The 21,218-nt window shown below is 48.0% G+C and overlaps 1 protein-coding gene across 8 annotated transcripts in view; it reads right to left on the bottom strand.

The window, feature by feature from the left end:
* Positions 1–20,744, bottom strand: part of INCENP (inner centromere protein) — a 39,970-nt gene extending 19,226 nt beyond the window's left edge. For 4 of the 8 annotated variants that reach the window (XM_030810941.1, XM_030810943.1, XM_030810944.1 and 1 more), the window contains exons 1-4: positions 20,438–20,744; positions 4,819–4,969; positions 4,236–4,349; positions 2,522–3,336 (exon numbers count right to left, since the gene is read on the bottom strand). In XM_030810941.1, coding sequence (XP_030666801.1) covers positions 2,522–3,336; positions 4,236–4,349; positions 4,819–4,969; positions 20,438–20,657 — 1,300 coding nt within the window. In that variant the 5' untranslated portion in view covers positions 20,658–20,744. Of the gene's footprint in view, positions 1–2,521; positions 3,337–4,235; positions 4,350–4,818; positions 4,970–7,925; positions 7,989–8,973; positions 9,182–20,437 lie in introns of those variants that run through there. The other 4 variants (XM_030810946.1, XM_003274069.4, XM_003274070.4 and 1 more) reach the window with 2 other exon arrangements.
* Between the last annotated feature and the right edge of the window lie 474 nt (positions 20,745–21,218).

The raw sequence follows: 21,218 nt of genomic DNA, 5'->3' as shown, positions 1-21,218 counted from the left end.
GTATCAGGAAGACCCCCCGGGAAGCCTCCTCCCCTGTCACCGCCCCACTCCCTGACACCCTTGCAGCTCCTCACTAGGGGTCGGCCTTGTCACACCCAAACTGAGCGTCAGCCGTTGGTGAGTTTACTCAAATAAGATGTACTAAGTATCCACTACACCCAAGCACTAAGATGAGTTATCTATTCACATTCAAAGCAAGTGTTATCACCATTTCATAGAAAAACTGAGGTTGAGAGAAGGGGTGTGCCCAAGGTCACCCAGGGTCTGTGTGATTCCAGATCCTAGATCCTGTATCCTCCTCTCTCTCTTCCACCCACCTCAAGAGGAGAGATGATGCTGGGCTGGGAGTCAGACAGACCTAGGTAACATGCACCAGTCAAATCAGAAGCCCATTCATGGGCAGGGAAAGGGTAGGTAGGAAAGAGTGATGGAAGGGCATGAGAGCTGCAGATCTGTATGTCTGCTCCAAAAGTCTCCAGAGATTCTCTGCAACCCTGCCTGGCCCTCCCTTTACAAGTCCAGGCTCACCTGCTCCCTTGGAGCCCCTTCCCAAGATCAGATCCAGGCCTGAGAAAATCTCCAAAACAGATCAGAACCATTTAGATCCTTCTGAGAATCCAGAAATAGACAGTGTGCCAGACTGCACATCTGCACACGTCCCAGTGTGTGTCACCCCAAACCCTGGAGCAGGCCCGTCCCCAGGCAGTGTGACTCAGGCAGAAAGAAAGCTGCCAAGGTGAGGTGCCCTCCCCTGCCTGACAGGCCCTGCCCTGGGGCCTTGCATAAAGCCTCTTCTGCAAGCATCTGACTTTCTGGACAGAATGAAACATGCAGTGCTCAAGCCCCAGCTTCCCGATTTACAGACTCCATGGCCTCCTTAAGCCTCAGTTTCCTCCTCTGTGAAGTGAAAAATTCCTCACAAGCTAACAGTGCTGCTGTAAGGACCAAATGAAATAACCTTTCCTTTTATAAATCTTAAACTGCCAGGCAGATGCCAGCTACTATTTAATATGTGTTGAGATAAAACCTGGACTGGGCGCAATAGCTCACACTTGTAATCCCGGCACTTTGGGAGGCTCAGGCGGGTGAATCACTTGAGGTCAGGAGTTCGAAACCAGCCTGGCCAACATGGTGAAACCCCATCTCTACTAAAAAACAAAAAAACAAAAATTAGCCTGGTGTGGTGGCGGGCGCTTGTAATCCCTGCTACTTGGGAGGCCGAGGCAGGAGAATTGCTTGAAACCGAGATGCAGAGGTTGCAGTGAGCCGAGATCCTGCCATTGCACTCCAGCCTGAGCAACAAGAGTGAAACTCCATCTCAAAAAAAAAAAAAAGATAAATCCTGGCCTATCCTCGCCACCAATCTGCTGCTTCGCCCGTCCTCTGCCTGCATCCTTACAGCAGCCTCCTATCTGGTCTCCCTGTTTTCCTCCCTTCCCCGTCATCAGGCCACTTCTTTGCTTCAGTGGGGTCAAGTTCAGGCTCCTGTGTGAGCACGAGCCCCGGATACCCATCACTTGTTGCTTTAGGCATCAGGGTCTCCGTACAAGCTGTTCCCTCTGCCAAGAATACATATCCTCGCATTTTTTTCCACTCAGTAAAAGCGCAGCCATCCTTCAAAACCCTCCCAGCTCAGATTCACCTCCTCATGCAGCCAGCCCCCCTCTCCAGACACCTGCTCCAGTGGGCAACGGCCCCCTAAGCTGAGATCTGAGAGAGCAGCTAACATTACCGAGTCCTTCCTATATGCCAGGCACCCTTCTAAACTCCGTGTGGGGTGACTAAAGAAAACCTCATGACGACCCTTTGAAGTGATGCGATTAGCCCCAGTTGACAGGTAAGGAGTGGAGGCCTGTGAAGTTTCCAGGACCTGCCCCAGGCTGCAGGGTGGGTGAATGGCTGAGTTGGCACTCAGACCCAGGCTGGCCAGCTCCAGAGTCAGCATGGTTCCCCCTCCTGGCTCCCATCAGATGCCCAGTCATCTGATCTCCCAGAAGGAGCCTGCTGCCATAATTTCCTCCTCCAGATCAAACACAGTGTCGCTAACAGGCGGCGCACAAATCTGGTGAATTTAAGCGGCCTCTGCAGCACAGGGTTGGGAGGAATGAGCTGGCCCTGTGGAAGAGGCCTAGGCACCAGCCTCAACATGGCCAGTAACTACGGCCACACGGTGGCCGACCTCCCCGAAGCTCAGTTTCCTCACTTGTAAAGCAAGTAGGTTGGGTCAAATCTGCACCATCGAACGTGGAAGCCACTAGCTACGTGTAACTATTTAAATCTAAAAGAAGTAAAATGCAATACAATTTAAAATTCAGTTCCTCAATCAGACTAGCCACATTTTGAGGACACAATCGCCAGATGACGCCAGCTAGCGGCCAGCACCCAGGACAGCACAGATGTGGAACATCTACCTCACTGCAGAAAGCTCTCTGGACAGCTCCTTGCTAGACGATACCTCAGAAACCCTCCATCTGAGCCTGGCACCAAAAACCACCCACCACTGCCAAGCCCCCAGACTCACAGATGATGCGGCCAGAGGCAGCTGGCTCTTCGGCAGTCTTCTTGGCAAGCCTTCTGCTCGCCCTGCGGACAACACTTTCCTGTTTGGCCACCAGAGAGTACTTCTGGGCTAAGACTTGGGGACTCGGGGAGGACGGGGCGATCGGGCTGCGCCGCACCGATTGAGAGTCCGTGCGAGAGCCCGTGGGCGTGGAGAAGTTATCCGGCAGGATGGGAGCCAGCACCCGCTCCCGCCATGGAGAGTCTGGAGAGGCTGGCGAGTCCCGTGGGCCAGGGGAGACCTGCGCAATCCTGAGCTTAGACGCAGACCGCCCCGTCCCGACCCCTCGACCCTTGGGGTCCTGGGGTGTAGCCATCAGGGAGCTCACTGTGATGGACTCCAGTATCCTGGCCTTTGACTTCTTAGGTGTTGATTCCTCATCTGATGTCAGGATGCCCTGGGAGGCTGGAGCTGTGGCTGAAGCCGGAGTCGGGGACAGAGTGCGGGGCAGAGGCTGGGCGGACACGAGCTGGGTGACATGCTGCTCAGCATTCTGGCGCTCACTGATGCCGATCTCCACCACAGGCACCAGCTGGCACTGGGTGTGGTTATCCTCGGGCTTCTTGGTCAGCATCGTGGGAGACTCAGGGGTGGGCGAAGAAGGTGCAGCCAATGCCACGGTGGCTGCAGCAGCCGCAGCCGCAGCCGCAGCACGGGTCACACGCCGCAGGACGGAGCCATTCTCCCCCACCATTGTAGCCAGCTTCTCTACACTGTCCTTGCTGCGGAGGCGTCGGGAGCTCAGCTGGCTGGTCCGAGACTTTCTGCGGGATAACCTGGCAGGGGCGCAGGGCAGAGGCTGAGATGGGCAGCAGGACAGGGTGGCACCCAGTCTCTCCAAGAGCCACCAGCTTGGATGGAGTATGATGAGAGAATGTGAAGGCAAAAGATCTGGGTTCCAGCCCAGATTCTGCCACCTCTAGTCATGAGGCCCCAGGCCATTCTTGTCTGAGCCTCAGTCTTCCTTACTGTAAATTGGGGATCATGCCACAGTCCTCACAGAACTGGCTAGGAAGATTATATTCATCCAAACCTCCAGCTGACTGAAGTTACACCGCACCGAGCCCCTGCTGAAAGCCTTACACACGCTGTGCCTTAATCCAGAGCACGCCCTTGAGAGGTAGAGACCACTATCCCCATTTTAGGGATGAGGAACAGAGGCTCAGAGAGGCAGAAATTCAATTCAAAGCCATACTGCTCTGCTAAGGGGCAGAGCTGGGGTTCACACCCAAGCCTAACCCCAAGACCCAGCCTCTTTCCCTAGCACTCTGCAGCCCCAATCATTCCTGAGGGGGACTAAAACAAGCATGACAATATGAGGGCTGGGACAAGGCACGTGGTCTACACCCCTGGTCACACTCACCTAACAGAAGGACGGCTTCTCTTTTTCATCCCACCTATGGAAATCTTTCCCATTCTCCAGGGCCCAGATCAAACACCCCCACCCCCAACACACAGCCACAGATTTGGACTCCGGGGTCTTGGGTCAAACTATAGTTCCCTGTGGCATCCCAACCCCTCTCAGCATGGCCCACGCAGTACCCGCGGTGGTACCCACCACCCCTCCTACAGGCTGCTACTTCCAAATCAACACCTTTAGAATCAAACTCTCCCAGATGGCACCAAGCCTCTGCTGAGCCCACTGCTCAGCTCACTCTCCCTCAACCCCTCCTACCTTCTCCTGACGGGATCTCTGTTTTCATCCTGAACATAGGAAATCCGTCTCTTCTTCCGTCGGTTCTTCTGAGAAGGTGTTTTGGGCATCAGCTCTGGCTCTTTGCTGAACTCTCTGTTTGGCACAAGGACGGTGTCACTCGAGGCTGCCTGGGAACCGCTGGTCCCCTCTCCCATGCAGCCTGGCCCCTGCCCATTTCCTGGCAGCGACAGGTCAAGCTGGGGTGTCCAGCACCAAGCGAGCTCTCCAAGGCCATGTGCAAGTCACCTGCGGGCACTCAGGGCTTCCTCCTGCAGACACGGCAGGGAAGCAAGCTCCCAGGCGCACGTCCATTGCCCCACACCTTGAGAGGCCCAGCCAGAAATGATGGCAAACAAGCAAGGGACTGGATCTCTCCTGCTGCCTCTTCCCATGACACTAGGTCGGGCCCCTAGCACACTGCACACAGAGTATACAGCAGGAGCCCTGACAGGCTGTCTGTTTTGCCAGGTAGGTGGGGACGAGGGGCTGTTGTGTCCCCAAGACCAAAGCAGCCCAGACAGGCCCTGGTGTTCCCAGCCCCTCACTGTGCCCCTGCCTTCACCTGGTGAACATGCGCTCGGCCTCCTCTTGGATCTCCTCAAGCCACACCAAGTCCTTATTATCCATGTTGCAGAGAAACTCCATGAGCTTCTGGTCACATAGCTCCAGCAGGTGAATGGGCCCTGGGGCTGTCGTCCCCATGGTGGCTCTGTCTGGTGAAGGCAGGGACAAGAGGCACAAGTTAGGGGCCCAGGGTAGGGGTCTGGGGCTTTCTCCAAGCTGCAATACCCACCTGACCCACAACCACCACAAACACCCAGTGCCCGAACCAGGGCCCCTCTCTGCTCACAGCCACTCCCCAGAGCTGCAGAATTCCAAACACTCATCCCCTAGCCTCGTTTCTACGAACAGAAGCCCTTCTATTCATACTCTTCAAATACCTCCCTGTCCCCACCCCCCGCCAGCATGACTGTCCCCATAAGTCCACAGTTCCCAGCCAATTCTGACATTGACGGTCCTCCTTATAAATGGCCTTTTCTGGGCTTAAGACAACAGGGCACTGCCATCTGCCTTCCTGGCCACCCCAGGGCCCCTCACTCCCTGCCCAAACACAGTCCTGCTCTCGCTCTCCAGTAGGCCGTCATCTTACTACTCAATGGTTAAGTAAGGGCTAAGACACAGCCACCCTGCACTACATACAAGCTGACTCCAGACATCAGGCCAAAGAACATCGAACCCAACTGCCTCTTTAAGAGGCCAGTGAGCAGAAGGGATTCTGTGTTCCAAAGAAATGAGTGAGAAAGTAGTGATCCAGAGACATGCCCTCAAGGGGCCTCCCACACCCCTCTCCCTTGAGCTGAAATGCCCTCCAAATGGAGCATAAATAGAACAAGAAGGGAACGGTAAGCAATATCTTGCTTTTAAGAAAACTTGCCTACAAGCATTGAGCAAGAGAAAACACAAAAACAGTTTTTTCTCACTTTCTTATAAAACTAGCAGCTCAGGTATCCTCCTTAAAACTTGATAACCAGCTGGGCGCAGTGGCTCACACCTGTAATCCCAGCACTTTGGGAGGCCAAGGCAGGTAGATCACATGAGGACAGGAGTTCAAAACCAGCCTGGCCAACATGGTGAAACCCCGACTCTACTAGAAATACAAAAAAAAATTAGCCGGTCGTGGTGGTGTGCGCCTGTAATCCCAGCTACTTGGGAGGCTAAGCCTGGAGAATCACTTGAACCAAGGAAGCGGAGGTTGCAGTGAGCCAAGATCATGCCATTGCACTCCAGCCTGGGCGTCGCAGTGAGACTCTGTCTCAAAAAAAAAGAAAACTTGATAGCCATTACAAAAACCTCAAGCAAGGAAGAAGTACAGTCAGCCCTTCATATCTGTGAGTTCCACATCCATGGATGCAATCAACCACTGGTGGAAAATATTTGAAAAGGAGCTGCATCTGTACTGAACATGCATAGACTCTTTTCCCTTGTCATTATTCCCTAATAATAGAGTATAACAACTACTTGCATAGCTTTTACATCATATTAGGTGTTATAAGTAATATAGAGATACAAAGTATACAGGAGGATGTGTGTAGGTTATATGCAAACACTATGTATTTTATATCAGGGACTTGAACATCTGTGGATTTTGGTATCCAAAGGAGGTCCTGGAACCAATCCCCTGAGGATTCCAAGAGACAACTGTATTCTATTACATCACAACAGGGGCTCATTAAATATCCCGACAGGTGAATGAGTGAAAGCACAAATGAATGGGTGGTGGTCATAAGCCATAACAACAGACTGCATGCCTCAAGTCATGGCAGTGATCCACCATCCTGATTTACCTCTTTAAAACCAAGAACCGGCCGGGCACGGTGGCTCACGCCTGTAATCCCAGCACTTTGGGAGGCCGAAGTGGGCAGATCACGAGGTCAGGAGTTCAAGACCAGCCTGGCCAACGTGGTGAAACCCAGTCTCTACTAAAGATACAAAAAAATTAGCCGTGTGTGGTGGTGCACGCGTATAATCCCAGCTACTCAGGAGGGTGACGCAGAAGAATTGCTTCAACCTGGGAGGCAGAGGCTGCAGTGAGCCAAGATCACACCACTGCACTCCAGCCTAGGCGACAGAGGGAGACTCCGTCTCAAAAAAAAAACAAAAACAAAAACAAGAATCATGCACAGCTCTCAGCCTCCCACCTACAATGGAAGGTCTTGGAAGGAAGGGATAAATCGCTGACCCCTTGATCCCTCACAGGGCGTAGCACCAGGTCAGGTTTCAGTCTCATGGGACTTCCTCAGGCTTGATTCAGGGACACAGAGTCTTTGTTCCTCAACAAGCTCTGCCCTGCGTCTGGAACATTGTCTTGCATTTTGTATGGCTCACTCCTCATGGCTTGGATCTCAGATCCTCAGGAAAACCTGAACACCAATCTAAAGTAGCCCCAGCCACGATCCCATCCATTGATTGCAATTCTCTGCAGAGCACTTGCGTGCTTGTTTACCTGTTGCTTACTGCCTGTCCCTGCCCACTAAACAATTGCTCTCTGAGGGCAAACCCCCGTCTATCTTGCTCATCGTTGAATGCCCAGAGCACAGCAGTGCCTGGCAACAAGGAATATTTGTTAAATGAATTAATCCACCCATCAACTCTACACCTAGAAATAAACATCCTATAGGTGCTCATCCCACCACACAAAGGGCACCAAATAAACTTAATCTGCACAGGTTAGAACTGACCAACACATGTTCAAAACCCCTGTTCCTAGATGCCAGGGGCAGCAATAATCGGGGCAGGGCCAAATGGGCAGGATCGTACAGGCTTTGGGGTGAAACCTTGGCTCTGCAGCCAGCCAATCATGGGCAAGCCCTTTTCACTGCCATCCCTCACTTTCCCCTAACCCTTCTGCACCCAGACCACAGCCCTGGCAAAGCGCAGGACCTCAGGCCAGAAAAGAGAAAACTGTTTAAGGAAGCCAAAGGTTTGCAGAGAAAAGCAACAACTGGCTAACTTTTTAAAAAGTTATTTGTTCAAATGGACAACGTGGATGACAGCTTCTTTCACAAAGTCCATGAAAGCAATTGGACTTCTTTCATAGGGAAGTTTGCTTCAAGCAGACCTTAGCGCAACCATTTAAAAAGGGTTACCGTAAGTTAAAACAGAGGTGACCTTGAAAAAGAAGGAATCGTGTACCAAGAATCAGGCTCCTGGAAGAGCAGCAAAAATCTCTTCTTCAACCCATGTAAGCACCTGCACACAGATAAAGAGCACTCAACACCTCACCGAGGGAGACACTCTCCAGTCTTCCTCCTCTCCAACACTTCTTCCACACCATACACCAGACCGAAGGCCCCATCGTCCTCCTCTATGACTCCTGTCCTTGTCAGGGTGCTGTAAGCTGGGCGCCTATCACACCTCTGTGCAGAAAGCGCATAGCAGCTGCTCCCATTTACTGAGTCCTACTCCATGCCCGAGTCAGACATCATCTCATTTAATTCTCACCACAACCTTGAGGATATGCATGGGCAGATGAGGAAATTGAGACAAAGAGAAGTCAAAATCAGCCGGTAAATCAGGGGCATAAATAGAACCGTGCCCTTAACCACGGGCTATACCGCCTTTGAACCGTGCCCTCAACCACTGGCTATACCGCCTTCTACATATCAACCTCCGAAAGGCAGGCGCCCAGTCTTGGCGCTGGGCAACTCCGCGAGCAACCCATGTTAGCTGAACGAGACTGAACTGCTGACAGCGAACAGGCTTGGGGAGTGACAAGGGGCGGCCCAGCCTCCGGAAATGGTCAGTTTAAAATGCTGCTCAGCTGGGGGCGGGGGCGTTGAGAGAGGGGTTTAACTGCACAGAAATGCCATCTGGCATCATTCCGCCAAACAACCGGGTTGGTTTCGGGCTTCCTGCGCGTCCAAGTCAACAATAATCCTCGCAGGCACAAAACAAGGTGCCGGGCAGCCGGGAGCCGAGGGGACGGGGCTATGCTCTAGGAACCTGAGGGCCTAGGTGGAAGGGGTGGGAGGCGTCTCGGGCCCGAGAACCAAAGCAGGCGACCTCGCCACTTGGAAGAGGTGACCCTCATATGCCCAGGTAGCCAGGGGTTGGGGTGGGGAGTCACGACCCTGGTCCGGAGTCGACAGGGACGGAGCAGAGGACCGGGGGAAAAATCGCGAACCACTCCCCAATCCCCACGCCCACGCGCACTCACTCGACTGCGCCACGTCCCCTGAAGGCTGCTCCGATCCAAGTCTGGTGGTATCCCTAGCTGAGACCCCGCTTGCCCAGACCCACTCGGCTCCGGGCCTTCGGGACTCACCTCACGGGAGGAGCAACCAGGCGGCGCAGCGCGGGCGAAATCTATGATTTTCAAAACTGAAGGCTCAGCCAATCCTCGGCAAGTTTGTCCGGGCGGTTGCAAAATTTTAAGCCAATCAAATAACAGGAAGTACCAATCAGCCCTCCTATTGGCTATGTCGACTAGCAATCTGCGGGACTAAGAGGCAGGGAAAGGAAGCGAAAGTCTTTAAGCCCCCTCAGCTTCCGGGAGCTCCGGCCGCGGCCGAGAGAGGGAGTAGACCCGCGCCTGGGAGGAGCCCGCAGACCCGGAACTACGAGTCCCGGCGAGCACTGCGAAGGCCACGCGCGGCTTCCTTTCTTCTCCAAGCACGGTGGCAGTCTTCTGATCTCTGCTGCTTTTTTTTTTTCTCATAAAAACACGTATGTATATACTTACATTGCTGAAAGAGCAGCTTTTTAATGTAACAAATTATCTAGGTACAGAAGTCATAGGTTCCTCTTCCCATGAGAAAAACATTCCTCAAAATACAAACCAAACAGCATCCCAGAGGGAGTAAAATTTCATTGTACTGAAACATATACAAATTAAGGCTACCTTGGTATATAAACAATTTAGAAATTATGATGGAATAGTTCCGCCAAATCATTTACGTATAAGAATTCATGCCATTTGTTAAAGAATTGGTAGTGAGGCTCAATTCAAACAATATTATGCATCCTTACATTCAACTTAATACACTTAGCAGCTATAAGGAGTGTAACTGTAACCTCACTTCCTGAAATCCCACGAGTAATGTTAAAAATCCAAACCCATCAAAGGCCAGGATGTTACGGTATTTGGCTCATGAATCGAAAAGCCTAATCATTTCAATTTAATCTTTACAACCAGAACAAGATCCAAACATGGGACGTTTTCTTATTTTTCTTTGCTTTTGTGGTTGTAATGCCCTTTTGGTTTTCTGAGCAAGCTGAATACATCTGATAAATACTACCATTGGACAAAGGATCTAAACATTGAGATTTTTTACTTAATCAAGGTTTCAAGTTGACACAATGTTTTTACTAAGTCATATTTCAATCAGTTCATCTTTCCAATATCAGGGGGGAAAAAGACAAGGACTAATATGTCCTATAAAGAATCTCTGGCCGGGCGCGGTGGCTCACGCCTGTAATCCTAGCACTTTGGGAGGCCGAGGCGGGTGGATTGCCTGAGCTCAGGAGTTCGAGACCAGCCTGGGCAACACGGTGAAACCCTGTCTCTACTAAAATACAAAAAAATTAGCCGTGCGTGGTGGGTTGCGCCTGTAATCCCAGCTACCGGGGAAGCTGAGACAGGAGAATCGCTTGAACCCGGAAGGCGGAGGTTGCAGTGAGCCGAGATCACGCCATTGCACTCCAGTCTGGGCCACAAAAAGCAGAAAACTGCGTCTCAAAAAAAAAAATCTCTGCCACTTTTGAGAAGTAAAAACAAAACGCCTTGTGAATGGCAACGGAGTGCGCGTTTATCTAGAGCCTTCTGTCATCTCTTGGGCGACAGAATCATTGGTCACCTACCCTGGTACTGGACATTTCTTGAGAGCAGTGGTTCTCATCCAGAGGAGGTTTTGCCCCACCCCCGCCCCCCACATTTGGCAGTGTGTGAATTCATTTGGGTTTGGGAGAAGGGGCTAGTGGTATTTAGTGGGTAAAGGCCAGGGATGCTGCTAAACACTATCTAGTGCATAGGGCAGTCCCCACAGCAAGGAATTACCCGGCCCCAGATACCAGAATTGCTGCTGTTGAGAAACTGCTTTAGACAAAGTCACTTTACTCTGTGAGTCAAGGTTGCTGTTACCTGTAAAATAAGGCAGTTAAATCTTGAAGAGATTTGTACATCCACGATTAGCTACCAACAGATAGTTTACCCTGTTCCCAGGTCCTCTGTAGTATTTTTCCTCTCTCCTTCTTCCCTGTCTTTATCAATTCTGTTTTTGCCTTTGTTATTTTACTCAGTTTACCAACTGACTCCATCATATGTGAGTAAATAATTTGTGAGCAAATTAACTAAACATTTCTGAGTTATTCTTTGAAGAATGTAATAATTGGAAATCAGCTGAATCATAAAAGGATATGTTACCCAATCGTTAATCATTCTCTTTATTAATTCTGACATGAGTATCTCAAACTGTTTGATTGTTCCCTCAGAGAGTTTTCTACCCTGTGCAATGCACTGTAGCAAGTTTCCAAGGGGATTAAGGTCCGTCTTTCTCAAGAGAGAGAAGAGCAACTATAAAAGGGGCTGAGGGGGCCGGGCATGGTGGCTTACGCCTGTAATCCCAGCCCTTTGGGAGGCCAAGGTGGGTGGATCACCTGAGGTCAGGAGTTCAAGACCAGCCTGACCAACATGGAGAAACCCTGTCTCTACTAAAAATACAAAATTAACCGGGCATGGTGGCACATGCCTGTGATCCCAGCTACTTGGGAGGCTGAGGCAGGAGAATCGCTTGAACCTGAGAGGCGGAGGTTGCGGTGAGCCGATATCGTGCCATTGTACTCCAGCCTGGGCAACAAGAGTGAAACTCCATCTCAAAAAAAAAAAAAAAAAAAAAAAAAAAAAAGGAGCGGGGCTGAGGGAAAGGAAAACCAGCTGATGGCAGGTACATTCACAAGCAGATAAAAGAAGAAGTGCAGTGCAGGCTGGGCGCAGTGGCTCATGCCTGTAATCCCAGCACTTTGGGAGGCCGAGGCGGGCGGACTACTCGAGATCAGGAATTCGAGACCAGCCTGGCCAACATGATAAAACCCCATTTCTACTGAAAATACAAAAAAAAAAAAAAAAAATTAGCCGGGTTTGGTGGCCTGTAATCCCAACTACTCAGGAGGCTGAGGCAGGAGAATTGCTTGTACCCAGGAGGTGGAGGTTGCAGTGAGCCAATATTGTGCCATTGCACTCCAGCCTGGGCGATAAGAGTGAAACTCCATCTCAAAAAAAAAAAAAAAAGAAAAGAAAGGAAAAGAAAAAGTGCATACAGGACACACCTAAGAGAATATGAAATTGACTCCCTTAAAACTTTCCTTTTATTTTCCCCAAAGTCTTCTTTCTACCCCCAGTGGGGGACGTATTTCTTGATTTGCAGACCAGTGGACTGCACGCAACATCCCCCTTGCATTGAGGGCCTCTGGGGTAAAAGCTGCAAAGGTTCACCACAGTCAAAGCTTTGTCTGACCACTGAGCCGAGAATAGCCCTGAGCAAGCACATAAGCCCAAGTAAGACCAGAAGACCAGGCTAGAATTGTGTCTCCCTCCCTCTGGGCTTGGTTAAACTGTCTGTGGCACCTGGCTAAAGGATACACACTTCCAGGACCAGAAAGAATACGTAGGTAATGTGTTAACTGGACTCTTGGTATGTGGGCCACGGAGCCACCCCACCTTTAAGCTAGAGAGTCCCCAGCACAGCCTATGGACTTAGAATGTCCCATCAATGGCCGTGAGTCATGGGCCAGGCACAATGGCTCACGCCTGTAATCCCAACACTTTGGTAGGCTGAGGAGGGTGGATCACTTGAGCCCAGCAATTTCAGACCAGCATGGGCAACATGGTGAAACCTTCTCTCTACAAAAAATACAAAAAATTAGCCAGGCATGGTGGCATGTGTCTGTACTACCAGCTACTCATGAGGCCGAGGTGGGAGAACCACTTGAGCTGGAGAGGCAGAGGTTGCAGTGAGCCAAGGTTGCTGTGAGCAGAGATTGCGCCACTGCACTCTAGCCTGGGTGACAGAGCTAGACACGGTTTAAAAAAAGAACAAAAAAAACTTTTATAAAGAAAGAACTGTAGATTCTTTCTGTGCTGCTTCGATATGTAAATAATTTTAAAAGCCTCTTGTCTGTTTTACAATCTAGGAATGTCTTTCTCAAAAACATGGGTGCCTGGTGTGAGATGTCAACCCAGCAATGCCATTGCTAGGTATATACCCAAAGGAATATAAATCATTCTACTGTAAAGACGCGTGCACCCATGTGTTCATCACAACACTATTCACAATAGCAAAAACGTGGAATCAACCTAAATGCCCATCAACAGTAGACTGGATAAAGAAAATGTGGTACATGTACACCATGGAATACTATGCTGCCATAAAAAAGAACAAAATCGTGCCCTATGTAGCAATATAGATGGAGCTGAAGACCATTATCCTAAGAAAACTAACACAGGTGCAGAAAACCAAATACCGCATGTTCTCACTTATAAGTGAGAACTAAACATTGAGAACACATGGACACAAAGAAGAGAACAATAGATACCAGGACCCACTTGAGACTGGAGTGTGGGAGGAGGGAGAGAATCAAAAAACTACCTTTCAGGTACTATGCTTATTACCTGAGTGATGAAATAATCTGTACACCAAACTCCTATGATATGCGATTTACTTATATAACAAACCTGCACGTGTACCACTGAACCTAAAAGTTAAGATTTTTTTAAAAAAAACATGGGTACCATCTCTTTGAAATATAACCATCAAGAAAGATAGCACCCCTATTTCCCAGAGTCTGGAAGGACCCCTGCCCCACTTCAATGGGTGCTTATGAACAAACACAGATGGCCTAATCACAGAGAAAAACCTTTGCAAAGTGTGCAATAACTCAATGCAATTCACACGTCCCATTGATCAACCCCCCTCCTCATATGCTCCGGAACTTTTCTGTTAGCTTACTCCAGCACTTAAAAACCCAACCGGGCACGGGGGCTCTCGCCTGTAATCCCAGCACTTTGGGAGGCTGAGGCTGGTGGATCACTTGAGGTCAGGAGTTCGAGACCAGCCTGGCCAACATAGTGAAACCCCATCTCTATTAAAAATACAAAATTTAGCCGGGCATGGTGGTAGGCGCTTGTGATCCCAGCTACTCAGGAGGCTGAGGCAGGAGAATCACTTGAACCTGGGAGGCAGAGGTTCCAGTGAGCCAAGATCGTGTCACTGCACTCCAGCCTGGGTGACAGAGTGAGACTCCATCTCAAAAAAACAAAAACAAAAAACCCTATGTACAATATATAGCAGCACTGCACTCCCACCTTTGGGTAAGTGGAGTTGAGCTCAGACTGTATTTAAGAGGTGACTGAATCGCTTCTCGGCCTTTTGGCTAAGATCAAGTGTAAGAGGTGACTGAGTCATGAGGGGGCTTTACCCCTGTGAATGGATTAATCCATTCATGTATGCATGGATCAATGGGTTAATGGATTAATGGGTTATCATGGGAGTAGGATTGGTGGTTTTATAAGAGAAAGAGAGACTTCAGCTATTGTGCTAAGCCCCCTTGCCATATGATACCCGGTGCCACCTTGGGACTCTGCAGATAGTCCCCATCAGCAAGAAGGCCCTCACCAGGTGCAGGTCCTTGACCTTGGACTTCTCAGTCTCTATAACGTCAAGAAATAAATTCCTTTTCTTTATAAATTACCCTCTTTCAGGTATTCTGTCATAAGCAACAGAAAAGAGGCTAAGACACTGACACATTTCTTTTCCTAGTTTAGATCTTAAACCAGGGGCCAACAAATTAGAGCAATTAGGTCAAATCTGGCTTACCATGTTTTTGTATAGCTCACAAGCTGAGAATAGTTTTCACATTTTTCAATGGTTGAAAAAAAAATCAAAACAAGAATATTTTGTGACAGATGAAAACTCTAAGCATCCATAAATAAAGTTTTATTGGAACACAGCCAATATTAGACAATGCTGTACTACCTATGGCTGCTTTTGAGTAGGTGCAGTAAAGACCATTTCTGGTATTCATCATTTAGAACTGCTGCTTGGTGCACTGCAAATTGCAGTGGCATAGTTATAATTCAACAGCATTTCAAGTGCCACACGTATTACCGCACCACGGGGGATTTTTTTGTTTATTTTTATTTTTATTTTTCTCCAAGACAAAGTCTTGCTCTGTCACCCAGGCTGGAGTGCAACAACACGATCTCGGCTCACTGCAACCTCTGCCTCCTGGGTTCAAGCAATTCTCTTGCCTCGGCCTTCCAAGTAGCTGGGATTACAGGTGCTCACCACCACGCCCAGTAAATTTTTGTATTTTTAGCAGAGAGGGGGTTTCACCATGTTGGGCAGGCTGATCTCGAACTCCTGACCTTGTGATCCGTCCACCTCGGCCTCCCAAAGTGCTGGGATTACAGGCGTGAGCCACTGCACCCAGCCATACTACAGTATTTTAAAATTACCAGTGCAAACCCATCAGCCTAAACAAAACAAAAAGTGGATTTAGAATGTTGTGCTATTAAGGAATAGTGGAGTGTGGATTATTTTATCTGATTAGATGGCAAAGCAGTGTGTTTATTAGGCAATGATAGTAAGCTGTGCTAAAGGAATACGATATATAGCAGCATTATCAGACTAAGCACTTATAATATTCCCAACTCACAGGAAAGCAATGTTCAAAAAATTATAAAATACAAAACATTATATCTCATCACAGCAGAATTTCTTCACAGAAATAAAAAATGAAAATTTGACTGCAACCAAAGTAAGTTTCCTAGTGCCTCATTTGTTAACCAAGCAAGGAAAACTGTTTTCTGCAGGTAATTTGATTAAATTGTGTTTGATTGCAGCAGCCAAGTAATGTGTCCAGAGAAAATAAACTCTTAGCCTAGGCCAGGCAAGATGGCTCACACTTGTAATCCCAGCACTTTGGAAGGCCAAGGTGGGAGGATCACCTGAAGCCAGGAGTTTGAGACCAGCCTGGGCAACAAAATGAGACCTCCATCTCTACAAAGAATAAAACTGATCATGGTAAAATTAGCTGAGCATGGTAGTACACACCTGTAGTCCCAGCTACATGAGAGACTGAGACAGGAGGATCACTTGGGTCCAGGAGGCTGTGGTCAGCTATGATCATGCCACTGCACTCCAGCCTTGGTGACAGAGCAAGACCTTGCCTCTAAAAAAATAAAACTATTAGCCTTTCAGTGAGAACAGTTGCTCAGAGAGTTGAGGACATTGGGAGCAATATCAATAGTTGTGGTGGGCCAAAGAAAAGCCCTCAAAAATATATATTCATGTCAAATTTATCCACTTCAAATCCCTGGAAACTGTGAATGTGACCTTATTTGGAAAAACAACCCTTGCAGATATAATTAAGGATCATGAGATGAGATCATCCTGGATACCCTCAGTAAGTCCTAAATCCAATGACAAGTTTTCTTGTAGGAGACCTAGAGAAGAAGAGAAGATGATGTGAAAATGGAGGCAAAGATTGGAGTGATGTGGCCACAAGCCAAGGAAACCAGCAACCACCAGAAGCTGAAAGAGGCAAAGAAGAATTCTGCCTCCCAGCCTCCAGAGGGAGGGTGACCCTGCTAACACAATGAGATTCAGACGTCTGGCCTCCAGAAGAATGTCGTTTTAAGCCACCACGTTTGTGGCAATTTGTTATAGCAGCCCTGGGAAACTAACACAGTAGTTAATTAAAAAAACAAGTCAAGTGATTTTAGGTAGTTTTTCTTGGCTCTTCATGAATTGACAGATGTTACTGATACTTCTCAGTTGTTTTTTACTTGAGGAGTCAGGGCTGAGGCTGGCATGACTGCAGAGTTAGCCTCTATGAATACACTGCATGGAATAATTATAGGAGGGAATATTTTCATACAAGTTGAGGAAACACTAATTCAGTACAACCTGTAGTGGAATCTGCTAGGAAGTGTTATAATTGATGGTGGTAAAAATGTATAGAGCAGGTAAAAGGTTAATTGGACAAATTTACAAACCTTGTGACACTATAAGGTGTTAAAAACCTATGCTTATTCATCATATTGTATATCAGTACTTTCCTGAAAATATTTGAATCTATCATGTGTTATTGAACCTGTAGTTTCAACAGGAAATTTAATTCACTCTCGTGCCATAGCCATCTTCAGCTCCACGAATTTTTGTCCAAAATAGAAACTGAATATCTTTGCTTGCCCTATTACACAGCAGTTCAAGGAATTCACAGTGATTGTTTAAGCTGAGAGCTGAATTTTTTCTGAATAAGAACTGCCCTCAACCCTTATTAAGGAACACTGAGTGGCTTTGGAAATTAGCTTTTGCTATAGACTTGGTAATGTTTCTTAATGAATTCAACCTAAAATTACCAGGCAAAACAGCACGAATATGCAAAACTTATACTGCGGTAAAGTCATTTTTATGATGGCTACACTGTTTGAATCACAAGTCAAACTGCTTTACATGGTTCTTATGATGTCAAAAGTCAAAACAAGAATCAAAATCTCCATTCCCACACAAATTCACAGCAGATACATTTTTCAAATTTAAGCTACAGTTCCAGTCAACTGTGCAACTGAGGAGCTTCTACTGCAGGGCAGGCTTAGCCTGGGAGAGTTCTTGGCTTTGCCTAGGAAACAAATCAAGGGCCAGCCAGAGGTTTTATTGAAGCGGCAGTGTGCAGAGCAGGGCTACCCCATAGGCAGTACACCCACAGTAGCAGCTCAGAGGCAGTTCTGCAGTCATACTTACAACCACTTTTGTTTATATGCAAGTTAAGGGGCAGATTATGCAGAAATTTCTAGAAATAAGGTGGTAACTTCCCAGTTGTCTCGCTGCCACGGAAAAGGGCAGGAACTTTGGGGTGTTGCCATGGCAATGGTCAACTGGCATGGCACACTGGTGGGCATGTCTTTTTATTTTAATTTTATGGGTAAATGTGCAGGATGTGCAGGTTTATTACATAGGCAAATGTGTGTCATGGGGTTTTGCTGTTAATATAGTTTGGCTCTGTGTCCCCACCCAAATCTCATCTCGAATTGTAATCCCCCAGTATTGAGGGAGGGACCTGTAATCCCCTTGTGTCCAGTGAGGGAGGTGATTGGATCACGGGGGAGGTTCCCCCATGTTGTTCTCATGATAGTGAGTGAGTTCTCACCTGATCTAATGGTTTTACAAATGTTTGGAAGTTCCTCCTTCACTCTTCTCTCTTCTGCCACCTTGTGAAGAAGCTGCTTGTTTCCCCTTCACTTTCTGTCATGATTGTAAGTTTCTTGAGGCCTCCCCAGCCATGTGGAACTCTTTCCTTTATAAATTACCCAGTGTTGGGTATTTCTTTATAGTAGTGTGAAAACGGGCTAATACAGATGTACAGATTGTTTCATCACCCAGGAATTAAGCCTAATATCTATTAGATATTTTTCCTGATCCTTTCCCTCCTCCCACCCACCATCCTCTGGTAGGCCCCAGTGTGAGTTGTTCCCCTCCATGTGTCTATGTGTTCTTATCATTTAGCTCCCACTTACAAGTGAGAACATGCAGTATTTGGTTGTCTGTTCCTGTGTTAGTTTGCTAAGGATAATGGCCTCCAGCTCCATCCATGTCCCTGCAAAGGACATGACCTTGTTCCTTTTTATTGCTACAGCGTATTCCATGGTGTATATGTACTACATTTTCTTTAGTCTATTATTGATGAGCATTTAGGTTGATTCCATGTCTGCTGTTGTGAAAAGTGCTGCAGTGAACATACATGTGCATGTGTCTTTATAACAGAATGATTTATATTCCTTTGGGTATATACCCAGTAATGGGATTGCTGGGTCAGATGGTAATTCTGTCTCCAGGTCTTTGAGGAATTGCCACACCCACACTGTCTTCCACAATGGTTGAACTAATTTACACTCCCACTAACAGTGTAAAAACGTTCCTTTTTCTCCACAACCTCACCAGCGTCTGTTATTTTTTCACTTTTTAATAATAGCCATTCTGACTGGTGTGATCACTCATTGTGATTTTCATTTGCATTTCACTAATGATCAGTGATATTCAGCTTTTTTTCATGATTTTTGGCCACAGGTATGTCTTCTTTTGAGAAGTGTCTGTTCACGTCCTTTGCTGGTGGGTGTGTCTTATGGGGTGGTGCTTTTGCCCCATGCCTGTTTTAACTAGTCCCCAATTAGGTCTGGTGTCCAAGCACCACCTCTGGAGTTCCACTTCCTACCGCACTTCCACCTAACCTTCTATTGGCAGTGATTAATCTGCAATATAATGACCTGCAAAAAGGCAACTATCAAGAGAAGAATCAAATAGAATTCTATAAATGCCTCCCTCCTATCCTGGCGATGAATATGATCAATTGAAGTCATTTGTTGGGGGCCCCATACCAGTTTTTGGCAGTAAAGGACATTTCAAAAATGAAGTGGGTAAAATCTCACAGTAAATCTGTATTAACAGATGAACATTGCAATCAATTTGTGTTTTAGAGCTAGAGAACACTAACTTTGAGCCACTATTAAGGAAAATATTATCCTCCATACCCTACTCCCAAAAAGGAATTCCATACTTCTCATAGTAGGCCTATACTAAAAATAGATGTACTCTATTATAATATTTTTAATTTCATCAATTTAGAAAATTGTGGCAATTTTTTCTCTCTTAAATGTCCTGGATTTTGTCTCTTGGCCCACAAAATCTAAAATAGTTACTATTTCACCCTTTACAGAGGTCTGCCCGCTAGAACATTTCTAGAACTGGCAGGGTGCAGTGGCTCAGGCCTGTAATCCCAGCACTCCGGGAGGCCAAGGCCATCAAATCACTTGAGGCTAGGAGTTTGAGACCAGCCTGGCCAACATGGCAGAAGTCTCTACTAAAAATACAAAAATTAGCCAGGTGTGGTGGCGCACCTGTAATTCCAGCTAGTCGGGAGGCTGAGGCAGGAGAATCGCTTGAACCCAGGAGGAGGAGGCTGCAGTGAACCGAGATTGCACCACTGCACGCCAGCCTGGGTGACAGTGGAAGAATACGTCTAAAGAAAAAAAAAGGGGGCCGGGCACGGTGGCTCACGCCTGTAATCCCAGCACTTTAGGAGGCCGAGGTGGGCAGATCACGAGGTCAAGAGATCGAGACCATCCTGGTCAACATGGTGAAACCCCGTCTCTACTAAAAATACAAAAATTAGCCGGGTGTGGTAGCGCGCGCCTGTAATCCCAGCTACTCGGGAGGCTGAGGCAGGAGAATCGCTTGAACCTCGGAGGCGGAGGTTGCAGTGAGCCGAGATCGCGCCACTGCATTTTGGCCTGGCGACAGAGCAAGGCTCCGTTTCAGAAAACAAAACAAAATAAAATAAAATTTAAAAAAAGAGAACATTTCTAGAACTGAACATAGTTGCCCCTTTAGGAACCTGCAACGCAGTCCAAGGGACACATGACTGCAGTCCCAGCCCCAGAGCCAGCCTCTCTTTAAACTCTAGCTACTGTTACAGTTCCTGCGGGGCAGAGGGCGCATGCGCAGTCGAGTCGTCCGCGCAGGCGCAGACGGTCCGAGGCTACTGAGTTTACCTGCGGAGTGCGGGAAGAGGGGTTGCAGAGCTGGATAGTGTCCCGGGCTGTTTGTGCCCAGGGGATTTGTACCCACCCTCGTGGACTCTGGGGCCTGCAGCCGTCGTTCTGGGAGTCTGGTGACCCGCGAGGCCGCTCAGCCGGCCCGAGGAGGGGGTCGGGCTGCAGATGGTGGTGTGCGCCTGGGAGTGGGTCCTGGCTTCTCTCGGACACCCCCAGCTTATCCCGAATGAAGTTTTCTCTTTATAAAAAAAAAAAAAAAAAAATCCATTTGTATTGCGAAATATAGAACACATCTTTTAAAAAGTGCACAAAACAGTTAAGCAGCTTATTACTCTACCAAAAACATTCCTGAAAAACCACCTCCCAGGTCAAGTAATAAAGCTCCCATAGCCTCCCAGAGGCCTCCTGAGCCCTCCCGATATCCGCCCTCCTTAAATTAAAAATATGGTAATCATATTATTGCTTTACCATCCAAGCAGCATCCCTAAGCATTATAGTTTACTTTGCTTTTAAAATAATACTTATGGCCGGACGCAGTGGCTCACGCCTGTAATCCCAGCACTTTGGGAGGCCTAGGCGGGTGGATCACCTGAGATCAGGAGTTCCAGACCAGCCTGGCCAACTTAGCGAAACCCCGTCCCTACTAAAAATACAAAAATTAGCCGGGCGTGGTGGCAGGCGCGCCTTGTAGTCCCAGTTACTTGGGAGGCTGAGACAGGAGAATCACTTGAACCTGGGAGGCAGAGGTTGCAGTGAGCCGAGATTGCGCCACTGCACTCCAGCCTGGATGAAAGAGTCAAACTCCGTCTCAAAATATAATAATAATAATAAACTAATAATAATAGACCGGGCGC

This window comes from Nomascus leucogenys, chromosome 4, assembly GCF_006542625.1.
Source record: "Nomascus leucogenys isolate Asia chromosome 4, Asia_NLE_v1, whole genome shotgun sequence".
In the NCBI taxonomy this organism is placed as follows: domain Eukaryota; kingdom Metazoa; phylum Chordata; class Mammalia; order Primates; family Hylobatidae; genus Nomascus; species Nomascus leucogenys.
Note: the sequence above shows the minus strand (reverse complement) of the source record. Positions and strands in the feature narration are given on the sequence as shown.